At 36.4% G+C, this 26,202-nt stretch overlaps 2 protein-coding genes across 10 annotated transcripts; both read right to left on the bottom strand.

Moving 5' to 3' along the window:
- Positions 1-156: 156 nt before the first annotated feature.
- On the bottom strand, positions 157-16,704 carry znf207a (zinc finger protein 207, a). Of its 8 annotated transcripts, XR_010541804.2 has the most exons (16): positions 16,574-16,704; positions 15,893-16,019; positions 15,658-15,796; positions 15,377-15,568; positions 13,642-13,717; positions 13,450-13,520; positions 13,221-13,366; positions 12,852-12,932; positions 11,956-12,174; positions 11,634-11,790; positions 8,519-8,703; positions 8,240-8,313; positions 4,948-6,714; positions 3,371-3,712; positions 842-945; positions 157-735 (listed from the first exon to the last, which is right to left on the bottom strand). XR_010541804.2 is itself a non-coding variant. In XM_065276127.2 (12 exons), exons 1-11 carry the CDS (start codon positions 16,612-16,614, stop codon positions 8,543-8,545), a joined length of 1,410 nt encoding a protein of 469 aa, XP_065132199.1. In that variant the 5' UTR covers positions 16,615-16,704; the 3' UTR covers positions 7,985-8,313; positions 8,519-8,542. The 8 variants fall into 8 exon arrangements, 5 of the variants coding, with proteins under 5 accessions (XP_065132199.1, XP_065132191.1, XP_065132223.1 ...); XR_010541802.2 differs by having other exon boundaries at positions 173-735; positions 6,660-6,714; positions 8,240-8,703; XR_012336365.1 differs by lacking the exons at positions 157-735; positions 842-945; positions 3,371-3,712 and having other exon boundaries at positions 5,073-6,714; positions 8,240-8,703.
- Positions 16,705-17,042: 338 nt separating this feature from the next.
- slc25a23b (solute carrier family 25 member 23b) lies at positions 17,043-23,087 on the bottom strand. Of its 2 annotated transcripts, XM_065276182.2 has the most exons (10): positions 22,423-23,087; positions 21,291-21,414; positions 20,972-21,059; positions 20,696-20,807; positions 20,448-20,606; positions 20,040-20,186; positions 19,848-19,961; positions 19,347-19,514; positions 19,104-19,254; positions 17,044-19,024 (listed from the first exon to the last, which is right to left on the bottom strand). In XM_065276182.2, exons 1-10 carry the CDS (start codon positions 22,621-22,623, stop codon positions 18,840-18,842), a joined length of 1,449 nt encoding a protein of 482 aa, XP_065132254.1. In that variant the 5' UTR covers positions 22,624-23,087; the 3' UTR covers positions 17,044-18,839. The 2 variants fall into 2 exon arrangements, with proteins under 2 accessions (XP_065111743.2, XP_065132254.1); XM_065255671.2 differs by lacking the exons at positions 20,696-20,807; positions 22,423-23,087 and having other exon boundaries at positions 17,043-19,024; positions 21,291-21,332.
- Positions 23,088-26,202: the final 3,115 nt, after the last annotated feature.

Below are 26,202 nucleotides of genomic sequence, written 5' to 3'. Positions count from 1 at the left end.
TGGACACTGGTTATGTTTTCTCTCATGGCTTGTTTGAAGACATCTTGAGTTAAACATCTCTGTTTTTGATCTGACTCATTTCACAAAACTCCAATTTAAGTCCATAAAAAGCTTTTAATTTGTAAAGGTGATAATTGAGAAACCAAGATGGTGACAAATTACAGCCAGTTTAAGTTTTAAGTTTATAAAAGCATTTACAGGGCTTATGTTATATCTATCTTTACATGAAAGTGTGTAAATACTACAATGACTAGGAGCACAACAATACATTGTTAGAATTAAGGTACAAAAGCTGTCACTGGGATGATACCCTTTAAAAAGGTCCTATGTACCTGTTAGTTATCTACATGTGTGAGGTACTAATATGCATCCTTTAGGTACCGTCCGAGTGACAGCTTTGTGCTTTTTTGTCTGGTGTATACCATAGATATTTTCATACTGAATAGCTGAGATATTGTATAGCTAAATATTAAATAGACAATTAAACTGATATGCCAGATCTTTGGGGTTTATCTTTTTCAACTTGATTAACAAATAACAACAATAACAACAGTCTTCAGGGATGCATTATGATTCTCCAGTATATTCTTCATATTGACCCAGACGGAGGCTGCTGCTGCTTCACCTGTAGACCTGAAGTGGGACCTGATGGAAGTTTGCTCGCATACCTTTTGCTGACATGTCTTCGTAAACTGGATTTGTACATTGAAGTTTTTGTTCTGCATTCAAGTTTTTCTGAGAAAAAGAAAAAAGTTTAAGAATGTGTTTAAATGCACTGAATCATGTTTGTTAGGCTCTGAACAACATTATACTGTATGTTCAATTAAATGAATGATCTTACGTAATACACTGCAGATGATGCGATGATTGACAGCAGAAGCAAACACACTGCTAGTGAGATGATGTAGATTAACAGTGAATACGTCTCACAGGAGCACAGATCACCTGAACCAGACACAGAGACTTCATGCTCACTTTTCTATTACAATAGCAAAAACTAATTTTTTATGAGATTTGTGGATATTTTTCTACCCTGTCTGTGACATTCAGAAATACAGTTCTTCAGTTTTTAGTTTGGGGTTGGTGGAGACAATGTGTAAAATAATCCCATATTCCCATATATATATATATATATATATATATGTTTTTAGGTAGTTTCCCGGACAGAGTTGATCTTAATTCAAGACTAGGCTTGAGTTATATAAGGACATATATTAGATTTTACAAACATATCTTACATAAAAAACAATACTGGTGTGCATCTTGAAACAAAACAATGGCACTGATATATGTTATGTCAGTACAAGGTGTTATTAAATGAATGCATCTCAAACATGCATTTTAGTCTGGGATTAGGATAAATCCTCTCTTTCAGCAGGGATCTTTGACAGACATGGTTCTTTATTTCTTTTGTAGCAGACACCCTGTTTATTGAACAATAGCAAGTGCAACGCGAGGTCAGGAGAAGTGCAACAGGACATTAAAATGTCAATGTTATCTTAAGAAATGCGTGGGTTACAATAAGGTAGTTTGTAATGTTTGGCCTGGAGAGTTTACCTCTATCCATAAACACTGAGACAACATAACTTTTTCATGTTGACGCTTAAATGAAATATTAAGACAAGTTTGTTCTCATTCAGAATTTTCCATAACAATACCATCAACTGTGTGCTTTTCATTATTTATCAAAACCTTAATTTGTGTTTAACAGAAGAAAGAAACTCATAGAGGTTTAGAAGAATAATTGCAGTCTGCTTATTATTAAAGCATTGGAAATGATACAGGATAAAAGTACTGCAACAACTGTTTTGTCATGTCAATAATTGTGTCATGATAATGTGTGGTCTTAAATTCAGGGCTGGATCTGGGCGGATGGAGTAAATTTCAAGAAGGAACAGAACAGTTCCACCTCAAACTGGTTATTTTTTTGAAATGGTTAATTATATTTAAACAACTTATAGCATTAAAAAGTGACTCCCCATTATTATTTTTAAGTATTTCATAATGCATCAAGCTTGTCATATGATTCTTCAAAGTCACAGTTACAATATGACTGATGTATCCATTTCATTTTAGATTATTCCTCTTATTTATAATATCCATGAACTAAATATCCAAATTTTCACACATTTTTTTTCCTTAACCCAAGGACACATTTCTTGTTATATTGTTAAAAGTTTGTGTGCCTTAAATACAAGAAAACATACTTGGGAGAAAACATAAATTGTAATGTGTTATTTTAAACCTTTTTAAAGTATTCTGATTACTTAAGGAGTAAAGAAAGACATTGGCGCTCTAACAACTTAAAGGGAACATATCATGAAAATCTGATCATGTTTAAGTGCTATAATTCAACCCAATCTCACGGCAAGTCGTGTGTCACAAAATATTTGATTAATTTATTTGTGTTCATGAACATCATTTTCCACTTTTTTCATGTCATTGACCATGAATGTCTTTTTTGTCACAGTCAACACGAATTTCTATAAATAGTTTATTTTTTGTGTCATTTTATGTATTGTTTTCTCATTGTTTTTTCTTTTTTTTACCATTGTCGCCTGGGGTTTGTGTTAGAATCACTTTGTGTTACATTTCAGACATCCTAACCCAAACCCCGGAAGAAAACCATGTAGAAACCAATACATAAAATTACATTCTAACCTCAACCCCAAGCAATAATGATTCAAAAGTAGGAAAAACAATGAGGAAAACAATGCATAAAATGACATGAAAAAGAAAGTCGTGCCATGAACACGAAAAACTATTTATAGAATTTTGTGTTGACTGAGACGAAAAAACACTTGTGCTCAATGGGACAAAAAAAGCGAAAAATCGTGTCCATGATTGAACATGAATAAATTAATAAAAAATGTGTGACTATAACACGACTTGCCGTGAGATTGTGTTGTATAATTCAAGGTCAACCCAGTAACTCAGTTTTGGTAAACTGCAAGCACGTGAAAAAATAGGTAATTGAAATTTGGCTCCCCTTGTGATGTCAGAAGGGGATAATAGCGCCCCTTAATCTGCACAATCCAACCACAGCACTGCCATTTAGTGCAGAGATCAGCTCATTTGCACTTATAAGGACACACCCAAAAACTTCATTTTTGCTCACACTTACAAAGTGGCAATTTTAACATGCTATAATAAATTATCTGTGGGGTATTTTAAGCTAAAACTTCCAATATGTACTCTGGGGACACCAAAGATTTATTGTACATCTTTAAAAAGTCTTGTGAAATGTCCCCTTTAATATAATGAATAATAAAGTTTATGTGTGAAATAACCCTTTAAAGACACATTTAATGCTCAGTGTTACAAATAAGTCTGAAACTTTAATTATTCAAGCATTTATATGACCACTAACCTCCTGGTTTTACAAGAAGAAAGACATTCACGTTATCCAATGGCTGTTCATGTTGATTTTCCGGGAGGAACTCACAGACGTAAAGGCCCGTGTCTGTGTATCTTAAATTAAAGAGGCTCACATTTACTGTGTGTGAGTCAATCTGATGTCCAGTGATCTTGACGCGACGTCTCTCAGTCTCTGGCTCTATGTCTCTATCTTCAGTGATGTTAAATACTTCTTCTGAATGAGAAAACCTTCGTAGGTAAAAACGTGATGGTCTTGATTTTCTTCGTTGTGCCACACACATGATATCCACTGATTCCCCCTCAAGCTTTTGAATGTACTGAAAGTCTTGAGATGCTGTAAAACAACATGCTGTTATATTTTATAAGCTATTGTACTGTACGTGTACTACTTAAAGCAAGTTGTTGATTTGTATAAATGTGAAGAGCCGCTAAACACCACCTTCATCAAATACATTCCCTTCAAATGTGCTTTAGATCCCGGCCTCGTGCCATTTAGAAATACCGGTTTTATACTAATTTTGTATTTACTTATTACAAAAATTATGGATATTTTGATTATTACTATTATAGTTAATGTTGATAATATTGTAAATATCATCACCATAAAGATATTAAATAGTATTGGTATTATATTTTATTTTGTATAAGGACAGTAACGATTTAATGAATAACACTAAATACACATAATTAAAATACATAAATATAACTAAATATATACCCAACATTTCGTCCTCAAGTGCACGAAAGATGAAGTAGACGAATGACGACGTGAATCACATTTAAACTTGTGGCAGTCATAAGGACAACAGCACCACCTAATGGAGACTACATGCTTTGCATTGAATAATTTGCAATCGTTTCCAGTTGCGGCTTTAGTGATTTTGCGATTGTTTACCGTGTCTTATCCGAAGAAATTGATTTATTTAGAAGTGGAAGCACAAAAGCTTGCAAATAGCTTAAGCCAGGACTAGGCTTTTGTTAAACTAGGATATTTAAGTCGTTTTTAAAAGCATACTTTTTAAATAAACGTTACTGGTGTGCATCTTAAGACACAACACACGCTCTGATGTATTTTAAGATACGTCACAGGAAGTTGTTTTCGATCAAGACAACACTATCATTTAAGTTAGTCCCAAGAGTATTGCAACTAAATACAGTCAAATTTGTTAAATTACAATAAAATTATTAAAGTGACATTTGTGAAAACAAGGCATTTAATTTTCATTAAACCTATTCATTGCCAGTTACATCGAATTACGAAGCCTAAACATAACAGCCTAAAAAAAAAAAATGTAATTTACAAGAAAACACGTCAGATGCATTTTTGTTTGAACTACTTATGTACAAGTCAGACAAGATGCTATATGATACTGAATACATTTAATCTAGATGTTATAGGCTCAACCTACAAAACTTGTTGGCAATAATTTATGCATATCTAAAATCAAATTCTAATGCACATTTTTAGATTATATTCAATGACAAATGTGACCGTTTGTACTTAAGTTCATCCTAAAAAGCAGATGCTATACATGCAAGCACGTTAAAAAAGCATTGATATTAACATACCAAAAATCTGTTCCAATAAAATCCCAAGACACATTAAGGCTCTCATGATGTTTAAACAGGTTTATTATCTCTACGCAGGTGTTTAGTCTGCTATGTCTGAACTCAACCTTAACACAGGAAACTCATCAGACACACAATAGTCACACCTATCTCTCACAGTAGTATTAATGTTGAGTGTTTCAGATAGATACCACTGACAATTTTAGTCCACATCTCCATAATTTATACTCCTAGAAGTCTTGTTACAGGAAAGATTATGGTTCCTATTGTAGTTATTAACACATTTAAAAAAAGTAACATCATTCATATTAATTTCTAGAAAAAAGTCTTTGCATTTACAGACATACTCTGTAGCAGCCACAATAAGGAGGAAAAACAATATGATGTAAAGGAACAGACAACAATTTTGTATTTAGTAAAACTTTTATTGACTTTGTCTGTGCTGCACTCTACTGGCAAATAAAGAAGTATTAAATTGCTTACATTTGTATCGTTTTCCTCTTAAAAGGCGACTCAAGGAACGACAAAAAATTATCAGAAAAACCTGGAAGAAGACCAGTCAGAAAATCAGCTGACACAAAGCTAGAAGAAAAATCACATACCTTTTTTAAACAAATCACCACATACAAACAGTGGGTGAATACATATTTAATCTCAACATAAACTAACCTGTACACAGAGTCCTGAAAACCTTATAAGAATCCAAGGTTAAGAACAGTAAAAGCTAGACAGACAAAAGAAACAGATGGGACAGAGCACATAATAGCAACAAACAGGCGATGTTTAAGGAAATGCTTATCCTAATCTGAAATAAACCTCTCTCTGGCTTCATACGAACTGTGGATGAGGGTCTTTCAGATCAACACAAAGAAAATACAGTCCGCCAAGCTCTGCAAAACTTATCATTGAAGGGAAATTTGAGCTGTATCTTCTAATAAGCAGAAGAATTTGTAAAATAAAAGTTAAAGAATCAATGAAATCATCACACATTACTCCTAATGGTCTTTAACAGGAAACTTTAGTATGCTGTTTAAAAAGCAGCATAGGACCAAGTTAAACAATACTGCAGTTATTTTTAACTTGCTCATGCCTGTGGACAGCATCTGAGACATGCTGTCGATTACCACAAACTACACTTTAACTTACTTGCAGTTTGTAAAAATGAAAGAGAAACAATGCACCTACATTACAAGTGAAGCCTGGCAGCAAAGCAACCTGTAGGATTGGACAAGAACAATGTTCATAAGGACTTTTTGTTACTTCAGATCGACCTGGAGGTGTCCAATTTGGTTTATGTTTGTGGGATTGTTCATTAGTTGCGGTTAAGTGCAAGTAAAATTTTACGGGGGAGTATACAAAACACATCTAATGTTACATTGCTTCGATCAGTAAGCAGCTGCACCACACACCAGTGTCATAAGGAAACGTGAAATATATTTTTGAAGCAGTTACAGTGTTGCCTGCATGACTGGATAATGTGGTAATCGATAGCATGATATTTACATCAAGTTGAAAATAACCCCGTGGTGTATATCTAACATGTTAGGTAAAACTACTTATTAGAGTTAGTTAGGCGAAATCGCCTAAATTTAACAAAATCGGGGGGCATCACCAAACCTGCCTAAAGTTTGGGGACACTTTTATCCAACAGCCACATGGCTGTGAGGCCCCTCGAGTACAGAAAATATAGATAGAGAAAATGTGAGACTTGCCTCAGCCTGTGCAGGGCAACACTGAGACTCTGCCTCAGCAAATCCCATGGCATTGCTACAAGGAGAAGAGAAATCCTCAGTTTAGGAAAACAACCATAGTGAACTACACTCACTTTCTCACCCATTACCTTCTGAAAATCACAGTCAAATATGCCTTAATGTGGACAGAAATCATTTATAAGAGTTTCTGTTTTACTATTAGCGTTGGGTTTTTTTTGGTGTTCAGTAATAATAGTAATTCTCCAAATACCTTGGGTATTAACTTCATCATGAATGGATAGGCCTGATGAGGCGAGTTAAGTATCTGAACACCAAATAACCTTTAATGATGTATACAAGTTAAGGCATTTTGAGTGTTGACTTTAAATCCAAAGAGGAGATGTTTTTGCATCTTCGTCCAATAGCTGTGTTTTTACTGGGGATGAAGTGTTGAGATATTACCGTAATAAACATATAAATTGATTCAAATAAACTTTATTATAAAAATTCATTCCTCGTGATATTACCCCTTAAAATGTATTTAGGGCTGCATAACATCTAATCATTTGCAGAATAAAAGTTTTTGTTTACATCATATATTTGTGTGTATTGTGTATAATAATTATGTATATATAAATACACACATGCATTTAAAATTTTAAGAATTTTTTTTGTAAATATTAAGTATTTATATATATAATATAAATTATATACAAATATAAAATGTGTATATACACACGTAAATATTTATTAAATATGTACATGCATGTGTATTTATATTGACAATTATTATACACAATACACACAAATATATGATGTAAACAAAAACTTTTGTTCTGCAAACGATTAGTTGCGATTAGTTGTTATGCAGCCCTTAATTAATTAAAGACAGTTCACCCAAAAATTTCATTTACTCACACTCATGTTGTATAAATATTTTTTTTCTGATGAACACAAAGGAAGATATTTTGAGGAATGATCGTAACCAAATCAATCAGAAGCCCCATTGACATTTCCTACTATGGAAGTCAATGAGGCTTTTGATTGAAAATGTATAGAGGTGTGTTACAACATGAGTTTGAGTAAATAATGATGACAACACTTTCATTTTTGGATGAACTATCCCTTTGACTTAATTATAAAAGAACCCAAATGGCAATAACATCAAACACAGCTGCCGGCATTTATTCTCGCTTCCTAATACCCATAAAAAAACAATCCAGCACACGGCAAACACACAGCTTTCATTTCCACACATACACACGTACAGTAACGTTCATCATGCGAGTCATTCGTAGTACAAACCTTGTGGGGTTGTCCTGCACTTGCTCACGAAAAAACAGCCATTAGATTTCAAGACAGTTTATTACAATTCATTATGGAACAATACAGATAGCATTCACAGGAGTTCTTTATGTTATTTGCCCTATAGAGAGAGAACACTGTAAATGTAGACGAGCAGACATACAAAAATACACCCAACAGTCACATCTATCTGAAGCCCTCACCAAGCAAAGCTGGGGACATGAAGTCCAACAGCACCTATGGGTGCTGCGAAGGCTTCACACTTTTAGTACAGTAGTATATTTACAGTGACTTGCCTTGATAAAGGTGCTGTACGAAACTCCAGCCGCTTCAAATTAATACGAACCATATTTACTACACTTCTAAAAACCTAAACAAAACATGAGAAAAAAGCCAAAGCTGTATGATCTGCAACCAAGGGTAGGTGTCTAAATAAAAAACTAAGTAAAATCAAAGTCCCATGCGTTACAGAGTTTATCCATCTCCTCTCACTGCACAAGAACTGTTACGGTTTTAGCAACTGATCTGGATTGAAAAGCACGCCACTAGATGGTAAAATGGTTGAATCACCAAACCTAATGTAGACCAGTGCTGACGCTTCAATATCGGCCCCCAGGAGACATTACGGGAGGTCTCATGCCTAAGGCGGGCCGAGGGGGAGCGGCCTGGTAAGGAGGTACCATGGGCGGGGCTTGTCCATAGGGAGGCATCCCTCCGGGGACATATCCAGATACACCTTGGGGCGGAGCCCCATATGGCCCTATGAAAAGAAATTGGTCATGTTTAAAACTCCATAAACTAGTCTATTTTACATTTCTCCTAGTATTCAATAAACACACATTTCTGCTTGTTAAAGTGACACTCCACTTTTTTTAATACAAGCTCATTTCCCAGCTCCCCTAGACTTAAACATTTGATTTTTACCATTTTGGAATCCATTCAGCCGATCTCTGGGTCTGGCGGTACCACTTTTAGCATAACTTAGCACAATCCATTGAATCCGATTAGACCATTAGCATCTGGCTCAAAAATAACCAAAGACTTTAGATATTTTCCCCATTTAAAACTTGTCTCTTTTGTAGGGATCGACCGATATGGATTTTTCAGTGACAATGCCGATTTTTGTTTCATCAGCCTTAGCCGATGACTGATACAGGCTGCGGATTTTCTTGAGCCGATATTTGCAGCCGAACTGCTCTTGCTCACTCAATTTACATCATAAAAATGACAATGATGATGCCAAATGTTAAAAGTCTCAATTTAAAAAAAAGTTACATTTATAGAACTTAAAAAAAAAACTATATTTAACAAAAAGTAAAAACAGGTGAGGGTGCTATGCACTGTAAAACCTAACAGTAAACTTAACTCAAACCATTTAAGTAAACCGGTTGCATTAGACCATTTAAGTTTTAAAACACATAAATTTAAGTACTGTGAACTTGAGTCATGTGCAATTATGCACTTATATTTAAGTAGTGTGAACTTAAATATAAGTGCATAACTGCATTTGACTCAATTTGTTTAAGTTCACAGTACTCAAATGTATTGCGTTTGAAAACTAATGCAACCGGTTTACTTAAATGGTTTGAGTTGAGTTAACTTTTAGGTTTAACAGTGTGGAACCATCCAGCAAACTGTAAATAATGCCGGAAAAAATCTGCCATTTTTGCAAATATCGGCCCTATATACAGGTATACTCTTTTACATCGTGTACTAAGATCAACGGAAAATTTTAAGTTGCGATTTTCTAGGCAGATATGGCTATGAACTATAGACCAATTTCGTGTTTGCAAACAGAGATGACGTTTTTTGTGGGCGGAGCAAAACTGGTTGCAGAAAGTGACTGCTCCGCAGTTAGGTTGTGAAGTGTTTAAGAATTAAACCGTGATTTTTATGGATCCGGTGTTCTGTCGAAGTCTGATTCCCCTATGTTTCCCTTTAGTGCAATGTTTCTTATAGCGTTTTAATCACGTTACGTTTATTTTTTAGATAGATAAAAAGTTTAAATGGCTTGGCTACTGATATGCATGTATGTAATGTATATTGTTCTTTTTTGCTAAATCAATTATTTTTACAGTCTGAATCGCTAAAGTACATATAAAAGCAATACTATGTATTATATATAATAGCGTTTATTAAATATTTCATCATTTTCCTGTTTTCTATTATTTCTTCCTTATATACGTGTTTTTTATAAAACTATTATAAAAGTATTATGTTTTAACATGCATTTAAAAGGCCTGTTTCTATATTAATAACACTTTACATCATGTGTGTGTGTGTGTGCGCGCTATATTTTTATATTTATTAAGTATGTAAACATAATAATTTTAGAACAAACAGGAAGAAGACATAAGCTAAGATAAGGAAATAAAAAGAAATAATAGAAAACGAAAAAAGTATGAAATATTTAAAAAGAATTGTGACATTATTGCTTTTTCAGTATAAATTTTTTTTTATTCTGAATAAATTATAATTGTAACGTGATAAAAACGCTATAAGAAACACATGGAGGGAACAGACTTCGACAGAACACCGGACATCTTCTCTACTTATTTTCTATTCTAATTATTAAAAGATTTCCAGATGATTTCCTCGCTCCATTCTGTCCATTTAGGGCTTATTGTAATCATAAACACCTACGTTTATCTTCAAATGATGTCTTCGACGATGGTATTCTATAAAGATGAAAGCCATCTTTTTTTGGCATTCTTATTTTGACACTTAACAGGACATTTTCTAGTGAGTTATCTTGCTCTTTTCACTCGTGTCTAATTCATTTCCACTGTTTTTCTGCAACCGCATTGCGTGCGCAGCTTGAGGTGACGTAACTGTGACGTCTACTCTAAATTGGTCTATACTCTCATTCTTGCACAAGATAAAGACTGCCATAACATGGCTGCAGGAGGCGCAATGATATTACGTAGTGCCTAAAAATAGTCCAGTGCTATTAAAGGTTACCTAAAGGACTACCTTCAGGTGTTGCAAATTATCATTGCGCCTGCTGCAGTCATGATACGACAGCAAAGTCCTTGATTATTACGCCAGAATGAGAGTATAGTTCCTAGCCATCTGCCTAGAAAATCGCAACTTTACATTTTTCAACGGTCTTAATACACAATGTGACTATGAAAGAGTCAAGTTTTAAATAGGAAAAATATCAAAACTCTTTGGTTATTTTTGAGTGTGATGCTAATGGTCTAATCAGATTCATTGGATTATGCTAAGCTATGCTAAAAGTGGAACCACCAGACCCGTAGATCAGCTGAATGGATTCCAAAACAGTAAAAATCAAATGTTTAACTTTAGGGAGCTGGGAAATTAGCATATTTTCAAAAAAAGTGGAGTGTCGCTTTAAGCTTGTCGAACGACATCGCTTCCAAGTCCAAGTGCTCAAATGCTTAAGCAAACATCAAACAATACTAATATTTCCTCACATTGCGCTTTAAAACTTTCCTAACCTCTATCCCCATACTGAAATCCAGGATAAGCAGACAGTGATTTGTCTTATGAAATCACTTAAATATTAAAATCAAAAATGCTGTGAGCCTGGAAAATGTAATGTATTCCAAAAGTTTACAGAAATTAGTGAAGAGAGTAAACAGTGCTCATAAACCACTGCTGAGATTGTAGTCTCACTTATTGTAGTACTACTTATGTCATGACGTAACAAGCGGATAAAAACAATACCTTGCATGGGATGCCTAACACCTGGCTGTTGTGCAGGAATGCCCTGCTGAGGTGTCAACACGCTTCCCATTGCTGCGACTGGTGGGGAAGACACATGAGCCTGTCCCGTGCTAGGGATCTTACACTGGTAGCGAGGCAGCTGGGCACGCAATTCCTCCTGTCAAACACATAATGCAAAGCAGACAGGTTGGTTAGATAAACACAGGGGCACTTAACAGTTTGAAAAAAGAAACTGGTGTATCAAACAGAGGAAAGCAGTCACTTAGCTGTTATTCCAGACAAAATTACTTTGGTTAATTTGTTCATAGAAACAAACACTTACCAGTGACACATCTTCATCAGGGTGGATCAACTTACTGGTTGCACTGGTAGTGGTGAGGGCGGCCGGCTTACTTGTGATTGGGGTGCCTGGTTTGGCCACGGTGCTGCTAGTGTTAGCAGGAGAAGAGGAGGACTGAGTATAGGCTGGGAATGTGGGTTTGGGGACAACAGAAGGTGGTGCAGAAGAGCTTGTCGCTGCGCCTGTAACAGCCTGCTGAACCTGTAGAAGGGCAACAGTGCAGATTAGCCACATTTAGCAAACACCAAAACGTCTACCGCATATTAACTACTCGTAGCAACAAAAAAGCAAAAACTGCATACAGTGGCCCTCAAAAATATTTTGAGACCCAAGCAATACACAAGAAAATGTAGGAATGTCTTTACATTCACATAAAAAAAATGCATTTATATTAATGACACAGCAAAGACACTCATTGCAAAACATTTCACAAAACAAAGTTTGCTAAGTATTAAACAATATAAAGTTCACACAAAAAAAAAAACATTAAAATGTATTTGGACACTCTTTGACTGTCAAAAGGTAATGTGATGCTTGTTAATGTGAACTAGTCTACCTGCGGTTAATTAGCTTAACTAAGAAACCGTTGTACATCTACTAAGCTTAAATTAGTACGGAGAAAAAAGGGTGTAGCATCAAAGTGTCCAAATACAGTCTGGGGCCACTGTATATTTACTTGAACTAATAAACAGGAAAAAACACTGGATTTAAAGGAGAGAAAAAAGCAATTTATCACTTCTCTGCCTCAAATCTTTTTTTCCTGCAGCACTACAGCAGCCGGTCTAGAGCCAGGTTAACTATACTTATGGAGGCAGCTTGAGCTCTGTCTGCTATTGCATGCCATTAATGCTTCTATCAATCAGCGAGCTGCTGCGTACTTGGGACAGCGGTTTAGAGGATGCTGACAAAGTGTCCAGACTGGAGGAGGCTGAGCTTGTGCTTGGAGCTCGAGTCCCCATCTGCAGCATGGAGAAAGAGCACAGAGTAAAGAACCTCAGCTGTTTATTCTGCGAAGGACTGCTGCTCACCAAAGCTCTCATAAACTACATTAAGCCTAGGAGAAGCAGCAGTTCTGAAGCCCTGAGAAGAACAACGTCAGTAGCATGAAGTGATACAGTATCGCTCAGTTGCTAAACCTTCAGGTCTGCCATTTTAATCAAATAAACATGACTTTAAGATGATTGCAGTGTGTCGTCTAAACTGTTACAAGACAGAAGGCCAAAATAAGAGCAGGAAGGTGAGGCTACCTGTCCCGCACTGGGAAACAGTGGTTTGGAGACACCCGGCTGTGGTGCGGGCACTGTGACGGCAGGCACTGCTGGCCTGGCGGTGGTGGGAGGGCCCTGGGCCATGTGGGGCATGCCAGGGTGAGGGCCCATGGGAGGTGGTATTCCTGACCAGAACAATGACAAATAATTAACCAACAATAACCGGTTATCTCATAACAGTAATGAGCAAAACTTGAAGTTTAGGTACCTGGTGGCATGCCTGGCATCATTGGTGGCATTCCATGTGTTGGTGGCATCATTCCACTCATCGGCATCATGCTGTTGATTACAATTTAACAAAAGAGGATTTACACAGAGCAAGATAGAGAATAAACAAGATTCAACTTTGATGAACCACATAAAATGATTATTAAATGATACAGACTCTGTAAACACTTACCCTGGATGCATCCCTGGCATTACAGGGGGCATGCCTGGCATCATCGGGGGAACACCAGGCATCATTGGGGGCATTCCTGTAAAAGCAGCCAATAAGAGACATAATAAATATACAAGGTTTAACATCAAATCCTTTTTCTTTACATGGGATATTCTGTATTGTTACTAGGCAGGTATGGTATAAATGGCAAACACAGTATGTCTGGCATGTCCAACTACCTATACTAACCACCTGCATACTGCATTAACAGTTGAGAGGCAAGTACTACACAGTAAATAATGCTACAGTACACACATTCAAACACACCAAAACCCCATTTACATCATACACTGATCTAAAAAAAAAAAGACAAATTGTTCATATGCATTCTGTGTGAATGCAAACACGTCCCGTTATTTTTTCTGGGATTGCTCCCATAAAGAGGAACTAGTAACATTGTTAGGGCTGTCAAATAATTAATCACAATTACTGTTTGTATGTAAGGGGCGTGTCATTGTGAGAATGCACATGTCATCCCAACAAGAAGCTTGTTTTAACAGCATATTAGGACTGCACATCAGGGTGATTCTCACAAAATCCAGATTTGAAAGGTGTCCAGCATCAGAATTTTTAAAAAGCCTTTAAAGCCATTTTTTGCAAATATAAGATCTAAGGTCTAAACTTACTAAACAATTATTTTTAGAGGATTTAAAAAATATATATCCTATAGATTTATTTAAATTTTTTTTAGATCATCATTATCAAAAAATTATCGCATTTCCGCAACATGATATTAAATATATGTATTAACAAACTCATGTTTCGGTAATGACAAATAAAAAGTTGTCTAAGTAATATGACAAACAAAATTTCAACTTTTATCTGGACAGAAAATAAGTCTAATAATATGTCTCTTCCAACTATTTTTTTTAAATGTTAGTTCCTTAAGGGCTTAAACAATGATTGAAAATTGTTGCGGAGGATGAGAAAATTGGTCTTGGACACATTTATATTCCTTATTGTCGTCTCTACATTTACCAATGATAAAAATTTTAAATAATTTTTTTTAGGTTTCTTAATTATAAATATTTCCATATCAAAGAACCCAAATCCAGTCATGGACACTTTGCGGTAATGAAAATTTTCCCCTTAAATGTGGAAAAAACAACAAAATTGGTTTGTATGATGTCATTTGAAATCATGTGCACAATAGTACATGAAGAAATTTTTGTAACTGTATGCTTCTTATTTTGATACTCTTACTTTGCATTTACTTTTTTTAACAAAATGTTTTATGACACCTCTTAAGTCCAATTTCACGAGAATCACCCATCAAGTACTCGTTATTGATCTTAAAATAAACAAAAATGCACGTGTGTGGTTTATTAAGAGAGAAATCGCAGATAAGCAAACTAAAGATGCAGAAAAAAATCCACCAAGTGCATTATTGCAAACACAATACACATTACGTGTATTTATTTACCAGATCTTTATGGGATTTGTGTGTGAATTTGAATGCACGCACAGATTCTAGAAAAATGTACCAAAAATCAAACGATCCACAGACACATGGTTGACCTACACGCACAAAGTATGTGTGGTTAAAAATATCCAGTAAATTTGTATGAGGACTCTTGCATATTTGTAAAAATGGAACTATCCTTCTACTTTAAATACAAAAAGGTTTATTACTGATATATTATTTCTTTGAAACAAATGAAAAGTTGATTTAAGTATTTTAATTCACGGTACTAACTGTTGTACAGCACACCTGAGTAGCTTCCAGGTGGCATTCCTGGTGCTGGGACAGGGGTCATTCCCGGCTGTGTCATAGGGGTGTAAGCGGCCTGAGGCTGCGCTGATGCAGCTGGCTTTTGGAAGGAAGGTCCAGCCTCTTCATCATCATCGTCGTCGTCTGAGTCATCTTGGTTCTGTTTTTTCTTCTGATCTGTTACACAAAGCAGGGAAATAAAGTGACGTTGTGTTCTGCTTGAATAACAAAAAAAAAAATGTAACAGAGCAAGTTTAATGTGATACCCTGTGATTTTTGTTCAAGGACACGTCTCCTCTCATCCATGTCTTTTTCGGGAATACCCTCCATTCCATAGATCTCCAATTCTATGTCTGTTCTTCCAGGTATCGCATTTGGGACACCATCGATAGTTTCTTTGTGAACCTTAAGCAAACAAAAGAAAAACAACTGAATCTGAGACATAACTGAATTATGTGACAATTTAGTACACAATTAAAACACAAAATGACAAGATCATACCTGCATACAGTGGATGGCCAGACCAGGACCAGTATATAACTTCTTGTGACATATGTGACATTTAAAGTGTTTGGCTTTTTGGTGCTGAATGAGAATCTTTTCATCGTCAAAGTCCCTGTTACAGTACCTGAATTTGCAGTTAAAGTCAAATATACTCAGCGAGAAATCACAATAACGTAGAAATCAACTTGACAACGAAGTAACTTACCACAACAATGCAGAAGAAACAATTAACGCTAATTGATAATCAAACTTAATTAGTTTTTTACTAAAACGTGTAATTAGGATATTATCTACTAAAAATCTGTAATACTTTGTTTAATTGTGCAATAACATGGTAGTGAAATACTACAACTAAATGGAAAATGAATTCGGTTTCATTCGTTTATCTGCATGATTAATCATCACAAGTTCAACCGAGCAACCATCGCTATTTATAACATAAATCATAAATCAAATAACATTACGTGTGCTGTGCCACAAAACCTACAAATATATAAACAGTACTGGTGTCCAAAAAAAGTGGTCTAGGTGGGCAGCTGCTTAGTATGTGTTTGGCCTTTATATCAGAGAAACACGCGAACAATGCATTAGCCAGCCGTTAACAGGAAGTGAGCAAATTCCTTACAATAAACCAACTAACTGAAACATTAACAGTACAAATGTTTTCAAGAAGGATACCAACACCATGGCTTCATCTGCTTCTTCTTTTTTCTGCCCATGATTTAAAAATTTTACCAGTCGATTAGCAAACAGCACAATGAGACACTACGCAAACATTAGCAGACGTAAAATGGCGTATAAAGGAAATGACGGCTCCCTTTTTATGACGCACCAGAAGATAAAATAGCGCCACCAACTGGACCGGATGTGCAAGTGCACAGACTGTACTCATCTGGAAAATGCTTAGGAAATATTTGCTCCACGACAGCCAAAATGGTAATGTTTACGTTTGTAACATTAGTAAGAAGATCGATTAAAGATGTGCAATTATTATTAATGTAGCCCCATATCTTTGCCATGTGTTAGAAAGGCAGTATTATGAATAGGCAATGCTTTATGGTAGCTGTCTGATGGCATTTGTTTGAGAAATGATTAAATAGATTTAAGACGACGTGTTTTACAGTATAGCATTTTATTGTATCATATAAGCTTACATCTGACCTTTGTAAACAGTATTTTGAGAGCATCAAGTTTCGTTTGAGAAAATAATTATAAGAGGAACTGACAGTAAAAGAATACTTTTTAGGTACAGGACAGAATTGTTAGTAATCATCACATTTTATATGTAAATTGTTAAAAAATTGTTGCCAATAGCTGAGAAGTAGCATGCACTTCTTTTAAAGTGATACAGCATGTCAAGGCACACTATTGCAATGCAAATAAGAAAGAAATGCGACAATTCAAGAAGGCAATTATTTTCAGAGGTTTCATGTCCCACACAACTACATTCAAACTGTATTCTTATTCAAGACCATATGTTGTATTCAAAATTAAAAATGCAGGCTTTTGAAGTTAAGTTTGTCCTTTAAGAATGTCATGGGCTTAGATCACGGTACTGCTCCAATCACTTTCTTTTTTCATTACATCCTAATTTGGGATTTGTTTTGGACCAGAAGGTTTCCCAAGATCTCCCAAAGGTTTCTGGCAGTTAAGTTAAATCATCATTGGATGCAGCTAGCCGCAACATGTATACTCTATTATAACTTATAAAATAACAGTTAAAATAGTGAAAATATAGATCCTTGGAATATTTTAATTTTGTATTTTTAAAATTCAGCAATGTCTACAATAAATACAGGAATATGATATACATACATTCTTGTAACAAAACATATCCTACATGTTATTATGTCTAATTTCACATAAACACAAATTCCTTGTTAGCTTACTTTAAATATAACAGTGTTCGCATATTTCTCTCAAAGGAAATACCAGTACATTGACATGCAGAACATCATTGATAACATGCAGTATGGGTTAAGAGCACCTTTGTTTAGAGATTTATAAATTAATTTAATGCATTGTTCTACATTCACCACTTTTTATAAACACAAAGTATCCCAATTTAAAGAAACTAAAAAATCTCCAGTGTTTTTCTAATACTTTTGTCGTTCAAGGCAATATTATAATTTACTAACCATCTATCTTATACTGCCCCCTAACAATGAGAAAGAAAATATTAGAAAAGGCTAAAATGGCAGCAAAGCAGCAGTAATGTCAATAACCAAGTCAGTTTAGACCTAGGTTTAGACATTTAAGATATAAATTCAATATTTTTGTGCAAATCCCTTAATCACTATGTTAAATATATTATGCTTACCTCTCACTGAATGACCTGAACAAACATTCTAAAATAAGAAAAATCCCTCCTAAAATGTACTATTGTCAGACAGAAATAATTTCTTAAGATATTATGTGATCTATTGCACACATTAAACACCTTATTTTGGTGAATTTTATGAGAGGAACTTTGGTTATCATTTAAAAAAAGCTTATACTCCAAAATACTGTAATAATATTCCACCCATCACTTCCTATCATCAGATAGTGACAAAAGTAATGTATATATTTAACTAACTAATATTTATTTCAGTTCATTGCCTAAAATTCATCATCAGGCAAATCCCTGTAAAAACCATAACCATGTAATGCTGTTTAGGTTTTGTGTTCAAATAAGAAACAGCAAATATGCCTAAACAATGTTCAATAAACCTGAAATCTCCAAGCTGCCAGTCAGAGAAACAGAAATGACGATGGCTTAACACAATCTTATTAAAGATTGCCCAAGGAAGAATGTGTACAGTACAGTGTAGTTTTAGGTCACTCACTGTAAATCCTCTTACTGCATTCTGTAGGGTCGTCCTTACATCCCTCTAGATCTCTTTTACCACAAAACCAGCTTTATTAGTTTCACCATCCTTTTGTACTCTGAATCTGTCATAGTTTATGATCCCAGAACTCCCAGTGCTTTCTTCATATGCTCATAAACTACATAAGAGATGCTAACAGCAGGAATGACTTTAAGAAAATTGGGAGCAATCCCTCTGTAAAGTCCGGGAACGCCTTCGTGGGACACAATATGCTTGAACTGGCCAACCATGGTCAGCTGGGGAACGCCATCAGTTAAGGCTACCAATAAGAAATAAAAAATATTATGTTTGGGTATGTCAAAATTGCATCTTGGTTGCAAACAAAAATGATATCTTACCCTGGGCCTGCATGCGTGTGCGGATGAGAGCCAGAGGGTAACTGGCCAGCTGTCCACATGTGCTGGACACAGTGCCACATCCAAGCAGCACCAGAACCCCAGGGTCAGCTGAGCCCACGCAGTACCGCTGTAGCCAAGCATTTTTTAAAGTCTGACAGAAGAAGACCAACAAGATCTTATTGTAAAGGTAGATCAAAGATAAGGTTGATAAGATATATGCACTAAAACATTTCATGGCCATACCTCATAGACAGCCAGATCAATACCAGCATATGGGATAATGCCAAGTGTGTTGGGCACATAGCCTTTGTAAAAGGCACGCACCCCTTCCTTACACAGAATCTGCTTGGCACAGTCTGCCATACCAGAATATTGTTTAGTCTTTCTGAGTGTCAGACGAGTCTTTAACACCTGGAAAAGACTGAGAAAACTTTAAAAGGGGGTGAGGGTGCAGGGAGAGCTTCAGCTAAGGGGTCAAAATAAATACATTTGGCTTTACATCTGATCTGCCTCATTAAATAAACATCAGAAGCCCAAGAAAAAGGCTTGTCTTACATACTTAAGCTTAGCAGAAATAGAAAGACAATCTGTTCACTGTGAAAGAAATTTACTAGAAAATGAGTCATCAAGCAATTAACAGCAGTTAGGTTCAGCTTCCCCTTTCACACGATCCTCTAGTGTCCTATGTATCTGTCTGCTCAGATCAAGTTAGACAGATGGGACAGTTATATCTTTCTCTCTCACCTCCATAGGGTAGATGATGGTCTGAGCAGTTGCTCCTGCCAGTGAGCCTGCGATGAATCGCTCCTGAACCCTCAAAGCTCCACCCTCTTTACTGCCTCTGATCAGGCATTTGATCTACACAAAAGAAAAATGCTTGCTCAGAGATAATCAGTGCCAGAGCATTTGCAGCTCAGACAATTCTGGTCTTGTTACCTGCTCATAAGCCATGAATTTGATCGCTGTCTCTGGGGCAATTTTAAGCACGTTAATCCCGTTTCCTCTCCAGAGGGACCTCAAGCCCCCCTCCTTTACCATCCCCTGCAGGCCTCCTAACAAACCGATCCCACTCGAGCCATGGACCTATGGAAACCCAATCACTTAAATACATAACATTTCCAATCTGCATCAATATAATAAAATATAATCATTGATGATTAACCATAAATGAATAATTTATTTACTTTATAGCACTTAGTTTTAGAGATTTATGGGTTGGTTTACTAATTTCTTGGTGCACCTGGTTTATTCTTAGCAGGTCTACTTCTTAAAATACAAAAAGCTTGAGATATACTGCATTTCCTAGAAACATTAGAAATGCGTTCATGGAAGATTAAATTCAACCTGAAGGAAAACTTTAAGGCGGTCAAGAGGGGCTGTTCCTGTTCGGGATACTGCTCCGGCCATTGCCCCGGCCGCCAACTGCCTCCACACCAAACCTGAGCGTCTCTCTTTCTCTGAGAACTCATCCGGCACAGTCAGCTGTTCCCCAATGTCCAACATCTAAGACATTCATTATATCATACCATCAAAAGACATCAAATATGAAGCATACAATTATAAACAAAAACCTGAAATAGTTTTAAGCAAACCAGAGAGTGTTTCCAGTAATGGGCGATGTCCTCTATGTTGTGCAGAGGGTTAAACAAGAAGTGGTCCCGCCACTCGCTCCAGTTAATGGTCATTGTGCCGTCTCTGTCCATGCTAACACAGAAACATGAATGTGACTCAAACTATGTGTGAGTCAACGCATAGGGGCTTTGAAGAAACATCTTAGACTCGATTGAAAGCACAACTGGAGGCGGGAAATGAATGCGTCCATGAAATTGACTAAAGCAGGTTTTTGTGAAAAGTTAAAGATTTCTAACCTTTGCAGTATTGTGGAGGCTTGCTCTGTGGATACATTCACACCGAGGCTGCGCAAGCAGAGCTGAATTTCTGCAACGTCTATGTGACCTGACGTTAGAAAAAAACACAGTCAATTTATAGTGCAGAAGAGCAATGATACAGCATTTCTATGTAAACAAAAATACTCAGATTAATCTCACACATATTTTGGCCATTGAAAAAGTAAAAACAACATGTTGGCACTCGCTATTACAGCATAGCTAAATGTGCTCTTCAAATGTGACCTTTATTAAGTATTATAAAGATAAATTGACGATTGCTAAAAGATTTAATGCAGACCATCTTTGTTGTGATCCAGGCTGCTGAACATGAGCCTCAGGTCTTTCTCATGCTTGCGAAGATACTGCGTGAACTCTGTAAAGTCCAGCTGGCCGTCATCATTGCTGTCACTCTCACGTACAATCTGGGCAAGTACATGTGCATGTATTTATTTAGCAGATGCATTTATCCAAAGTGACTTAAAAATAAGAAAGCATTTAAGGTGCCAATAAATACTGTAGTCTGCAAAGCTATGTCTACATGTGGAAATAGGAGAAGCAAAGTGGCTCTGTGGGTACTAGCACTGTTGCCAAACACCATGAAGGTCTATAAATTGAGCCTTGGCTGAGTCAGGAGTGTCAGTATGGGTTTACTCCTGATGTTCCGGTTTTCCCAGGTGAATTGCAAATATGAATTTATGTATGGATTAGCCTGTGTGTAGATTATCTGGTTCCCAACATGAATATAGCTATAGATGCTGGAATGACATTAGAAAAAAAATAAACAAATAGGGATAGAGCTCTAAACATATTGATTATGCATATGATATTCTTACAGGCAATTTATGGACCAGCTATTCACTTTATCAATACATAAATTGCTAGTCTTCTCGTCCTTGCAGTGAAACAGCAGTCACTAAGTGGTCCTCATATATTTCTGCAGGTTGTTTATGGCATATGATTGCTCAACATGTGACATCACTTTCTAAAACAGTACATAAGCAAACAGGCTGGAGGGTTGTCAATATTGCAAAGTGGTAAGAGAAGTCTAACTCCTAAATAAATTACAGGGGATCACTTGGCATGGGTCAGAGACACAGACAGTTTCAGTCTTACTAAAACTCATAGATCAAAATCAGACAGCTAGTTAATAAAGGCATTTAAGAGTGCAGGATACTTTAGCATAGTATATTTTATGCATATAATTTTGCGTTAGTATTTAATTATCACTACATACTACTGTATATATTAACAAAGTGTATTACTACAATATTGTATACTATACTTTACTTTTGTTTACTCTAGTAAATATTAAAGTATGCTACACTAACAAATATTATTTGTCTGCTTAATTTTCTGATGTCTAAAAAGTATCACAACTATACGTTATTCAGGTGTAGCCACATGACAAGCGCACTATAAATCAGTGTTACCTCGTCCACCTCGCTGCGCTTGATCCCCCTGGCATGTAATCCAGTGCGGAGCTCATTCACATCGACCCTTCCATCTTTATTTCGATCTAGTTGATCAAACAGTTGTGCCCATCGTTTCTCCTGCTCGGCATCTGACACACCGTTTTCTTCACAACGAGCCCATGTCCAACCAGAGGGGAACCGAGCTCTCGCTTCGCCCATATGAAGCACTTTCTGCGATTTGTTCTTGATAATTCGGACAGTCTCATGCAGCAGCAGGGTGCACCGCACCTTCCCAAATGACCGCTTCCTCAGCAAATATGACTATGAGAGTTTGTAAAGTAAGGTAAGTTCATAAAACCGCTGTCTCCAAATATAAAGCTAATCTATTATTTCGCCCCCGTGTTTTTCTAAACGATCATTTCAGAAGTAACCGCGTGTAGCACGTAGATATCCGACGCGGTTGTTCTATGGTAGTCTGTCGCGATTAAAGCACTTAATCCAGTAAGTATTAAACCTCTGGCACTCTGACTACAATAATAATCCCTGTATCTGTCCCACTGATGAAACTGCAGCTCATTCATACGAACTGTATTCGTCTCGCAGCACGCCACGCGCTGGCGCTGGTTTCTATGCGCATCACATCGAGAGCGCGCCTGCACTACTGCATTGTAGCGCGACATCTACTGTATTGAGCTACTGTACATCTTTGTGAGACTTTTTTTTAACCAGATGGCACATTCGCCTTCTCTGTGCCATCAACGTGACATAAATACGTTATTTAAAAACATTTTTGTTTTATATTTATAAGCAGGTATGACTGCATTTGATCGGGGTTGTATTTTTTATATATATAATTAGCATCACAAAAAAGCAAACCACATTCTCAATGTGTCGACACCTGTAGTGTGATGCTTCGAGATTTATGGAAATTAGAGTCAGCACTTGTGGGATATAGTGGAATAGATTAGAGTGACTAACGTTAAGGATTTTGTGACGATATAGCCTCACAAAACCGCTTGTATGCTGCTTATGTTATGTATGTGTTGCTGTATTCTAATTAGTAGTATTGCATTAGCAGCACAAAGGTTGGTTCGATTTCATGGAACATACTGATAAAATGCATACACTGTAAAACCTAAAAGTTAACTCAACTCAAACCATTTAAGTAAACCGGTGCATTAGTTTTAAAACACATACATTTGAGTACTGTGAACTTCAATAAATTGAGTCATATGCAGTTATAAATTTAAGTACTGTGAAGTTGAGTCATGTGCATAATTGCACATGACTCAAGTTCACAGTACTTAAATTTATGTGTTTTAAAACTTAAATGGTCTAATGCAACCGGTTTACATAAATGGTGTAAGACAATTTCCTAAATAAGATAGCACCTCCCCAAAGGACACTGCATGGGGGCAAAGTGAGTGCGCGAGAAAAGCCTCTCTCCACGATTCACAGTGGACTTCCCACTGAGACACATTTGGGTTTCAAAGACACACCTTTAGGGTGTCATACATTTGTATTATTTTCTCTAAAAGCAAACTGTATATGAAATGCTACATGCACAAAGAATCTTATATCTGTATCTTATTTGTTTTCTATTGAAATGTCTCATCGCAAGTGGTTACAATGGCCTCATATAACAACAGAATTCAATGTTAAAGTATATGTGAAACTTCATTCAATGTTGATAGACACCTCCCATTCTAAGCATAAACCAATCACCCACTGTATAGAGATTAAGGACAGCCCTTAGTTCTACAACAACCAATCAGTACCAAATTCCTATATGCTTTGTTCTCTGGTTATTTAAGGAGATGTGTAGAAGATTTAGGCGGGACTTTCAATATCGAGAAATGCACCCCCATGATGCTGTCCTGGCACAGCATCATGTATTGTTATTTTACTTTGAGGAATCTGTAACCAGATCTTCATCTCATTACCAGGTATGCAATGGGTTTTCGTTTGATTTTCGTATTCGAATTGGAATGTAAATTGGCTTCTGAATTATGTTTTCTTACCTGGTAAATAAATTGTTACATTTGAATTCATTCTATCTTCTCTGTTTCATTAACTATTCTAAGTTACTACAGGTATTACGAGATCCTTTATCACCATAAATCTACGACCGGGGTATAAATTCATGCTAATTGTCTATACCGATGAACTTAGAGGTTGAGCCATTACTTTACTATATGTGGACTATCAGATGATAAATCAGGACCTCTGATCAGTATCTCTACTATAATTATAGTTTTGAGTTCTGTATTAAGTTGGATATAGTTGGCTGGGTTGCATAATATTTTCTAATGATAATTAAGGGCACGCCAGCATGGGGCAGTTGCTTCAACCATTTCCTCTGGTTACACGGATAGACTAATTATTTAACCCTAACTAAGTTGTGGGTAATTGTAATGATTATTCGAGGACTATATAAGTCAGGACCTCTGGTGCGGTTAAGTTTAATTATTTAACCCTAACTAAGTTGAGGGTAATTTTAATGATTATTCGAGGGCTATATAAGTCAGGACCTCTGGTGTGGTTGAGTTTATGTTTCAGAACCCGCACAACGGCCGGTGTGGGCTGATATGATATTGGTAATCGAATGAACGAGTCCAATGTTAACATGAGTAAATAGAATGGTCAAATGTTTATCCAAATTCCAAAATTACATCAATTTGATTCATATTACAATACGTTTTATATCTTTGGAGTCAGATTATAAAGTTGCGTAATGTTAAAACCGGAAGCACCGGAAAAGACCGAATGCGCTATAAACCGGCCATACCGTTTGGATTCCGTCGTTGGGCCAAGCGGATGGATGGGGTCATATTTGGACTCCTTACAATGGTTTGAGTTAAATTAACTGTTAGGTTTTACAGTGTACCTCGAATCCAAGTCACTTGTAAAGGTATCTGTGATGCATAAATGTAAATGTGTCAATACGTTATGTTTATTCTTTCTTATGCAGACTCCATGAATGATCCAGCGAAGATCCATTTTGCAGTCTTGGATCCATTCTCTGGACCTGCTTGTCCTGGAGCCATTCTCAGCATTATGGGTCACATGGAGGGTACACCCTCAAGAGATGGCCAGTGACTACACTTTATGTGGTACATAAATAAAATTATATGCATTTATATATGGTAGTGGATCACTAATATAAATATATATTACTGTTTTATGTTAGCAGGGAGACATCCAGCTCTGGAAATCTATTGTTCAGGTAACACGACAATCCACCATTCTTAATAACGGTCCCTCATGGTCAAAGCATCGTAAAACTGAACTTCAAGTCTTTGGAAGGAACAATGAATCAGTCATACACAGCAGGGCTTTGATACTGCACAAAAGGAAGGGGTTTGTTATTGCGTGGTGTATTTGTGAGATACTGAGCTCTTGTTTAGAAATGTTTTAGATGATTATGGTGTTATAAGCATAGATGTAGGCTGTGCCCACCGAGTGGTTTAGACTTTCACTCTTGGCACAACCCACACAGTGGTTTCTGGGAAATATAATTTCTCTTCATCACACCCCTAACTACCACAGAAAGCCATTAAAGGGACTTCATGCTGTATTCTAGTAATATTTTCCTTGTCATGGTTATACCATCAATGCCATGGTGCCAGGCATGCTAGACCACTGTACGATAATCAGGGTATTTTACACTCCAGGTCCAATTGAAAGACCAATGCACAATAAAAGTACCCCATAGTGCTTTGCAGCTGGCACAGATTTTGTGCTTTTTCATTCAAGCACATATATAAGGACAACCTCCACTACACTGAATATCATCAC

This window comes from Paramisgurnus dabryanus, chromosome 3 (assembly GCF_030506205.2).
Source record: "Paramisgurnus dabryanus chromosome 3, PD_genome_1.1, whole genome shotgun sequence".
NCBI lineage: Eukaryota > Metazoa > Chordata > Actinopteri > Cypriniformes > Cobitidae > Paramisgurnus > Paramisgurnus dabryanus.
This window is presented reverse-complemented; position numbering and strand designations above follow the sequence as displayed.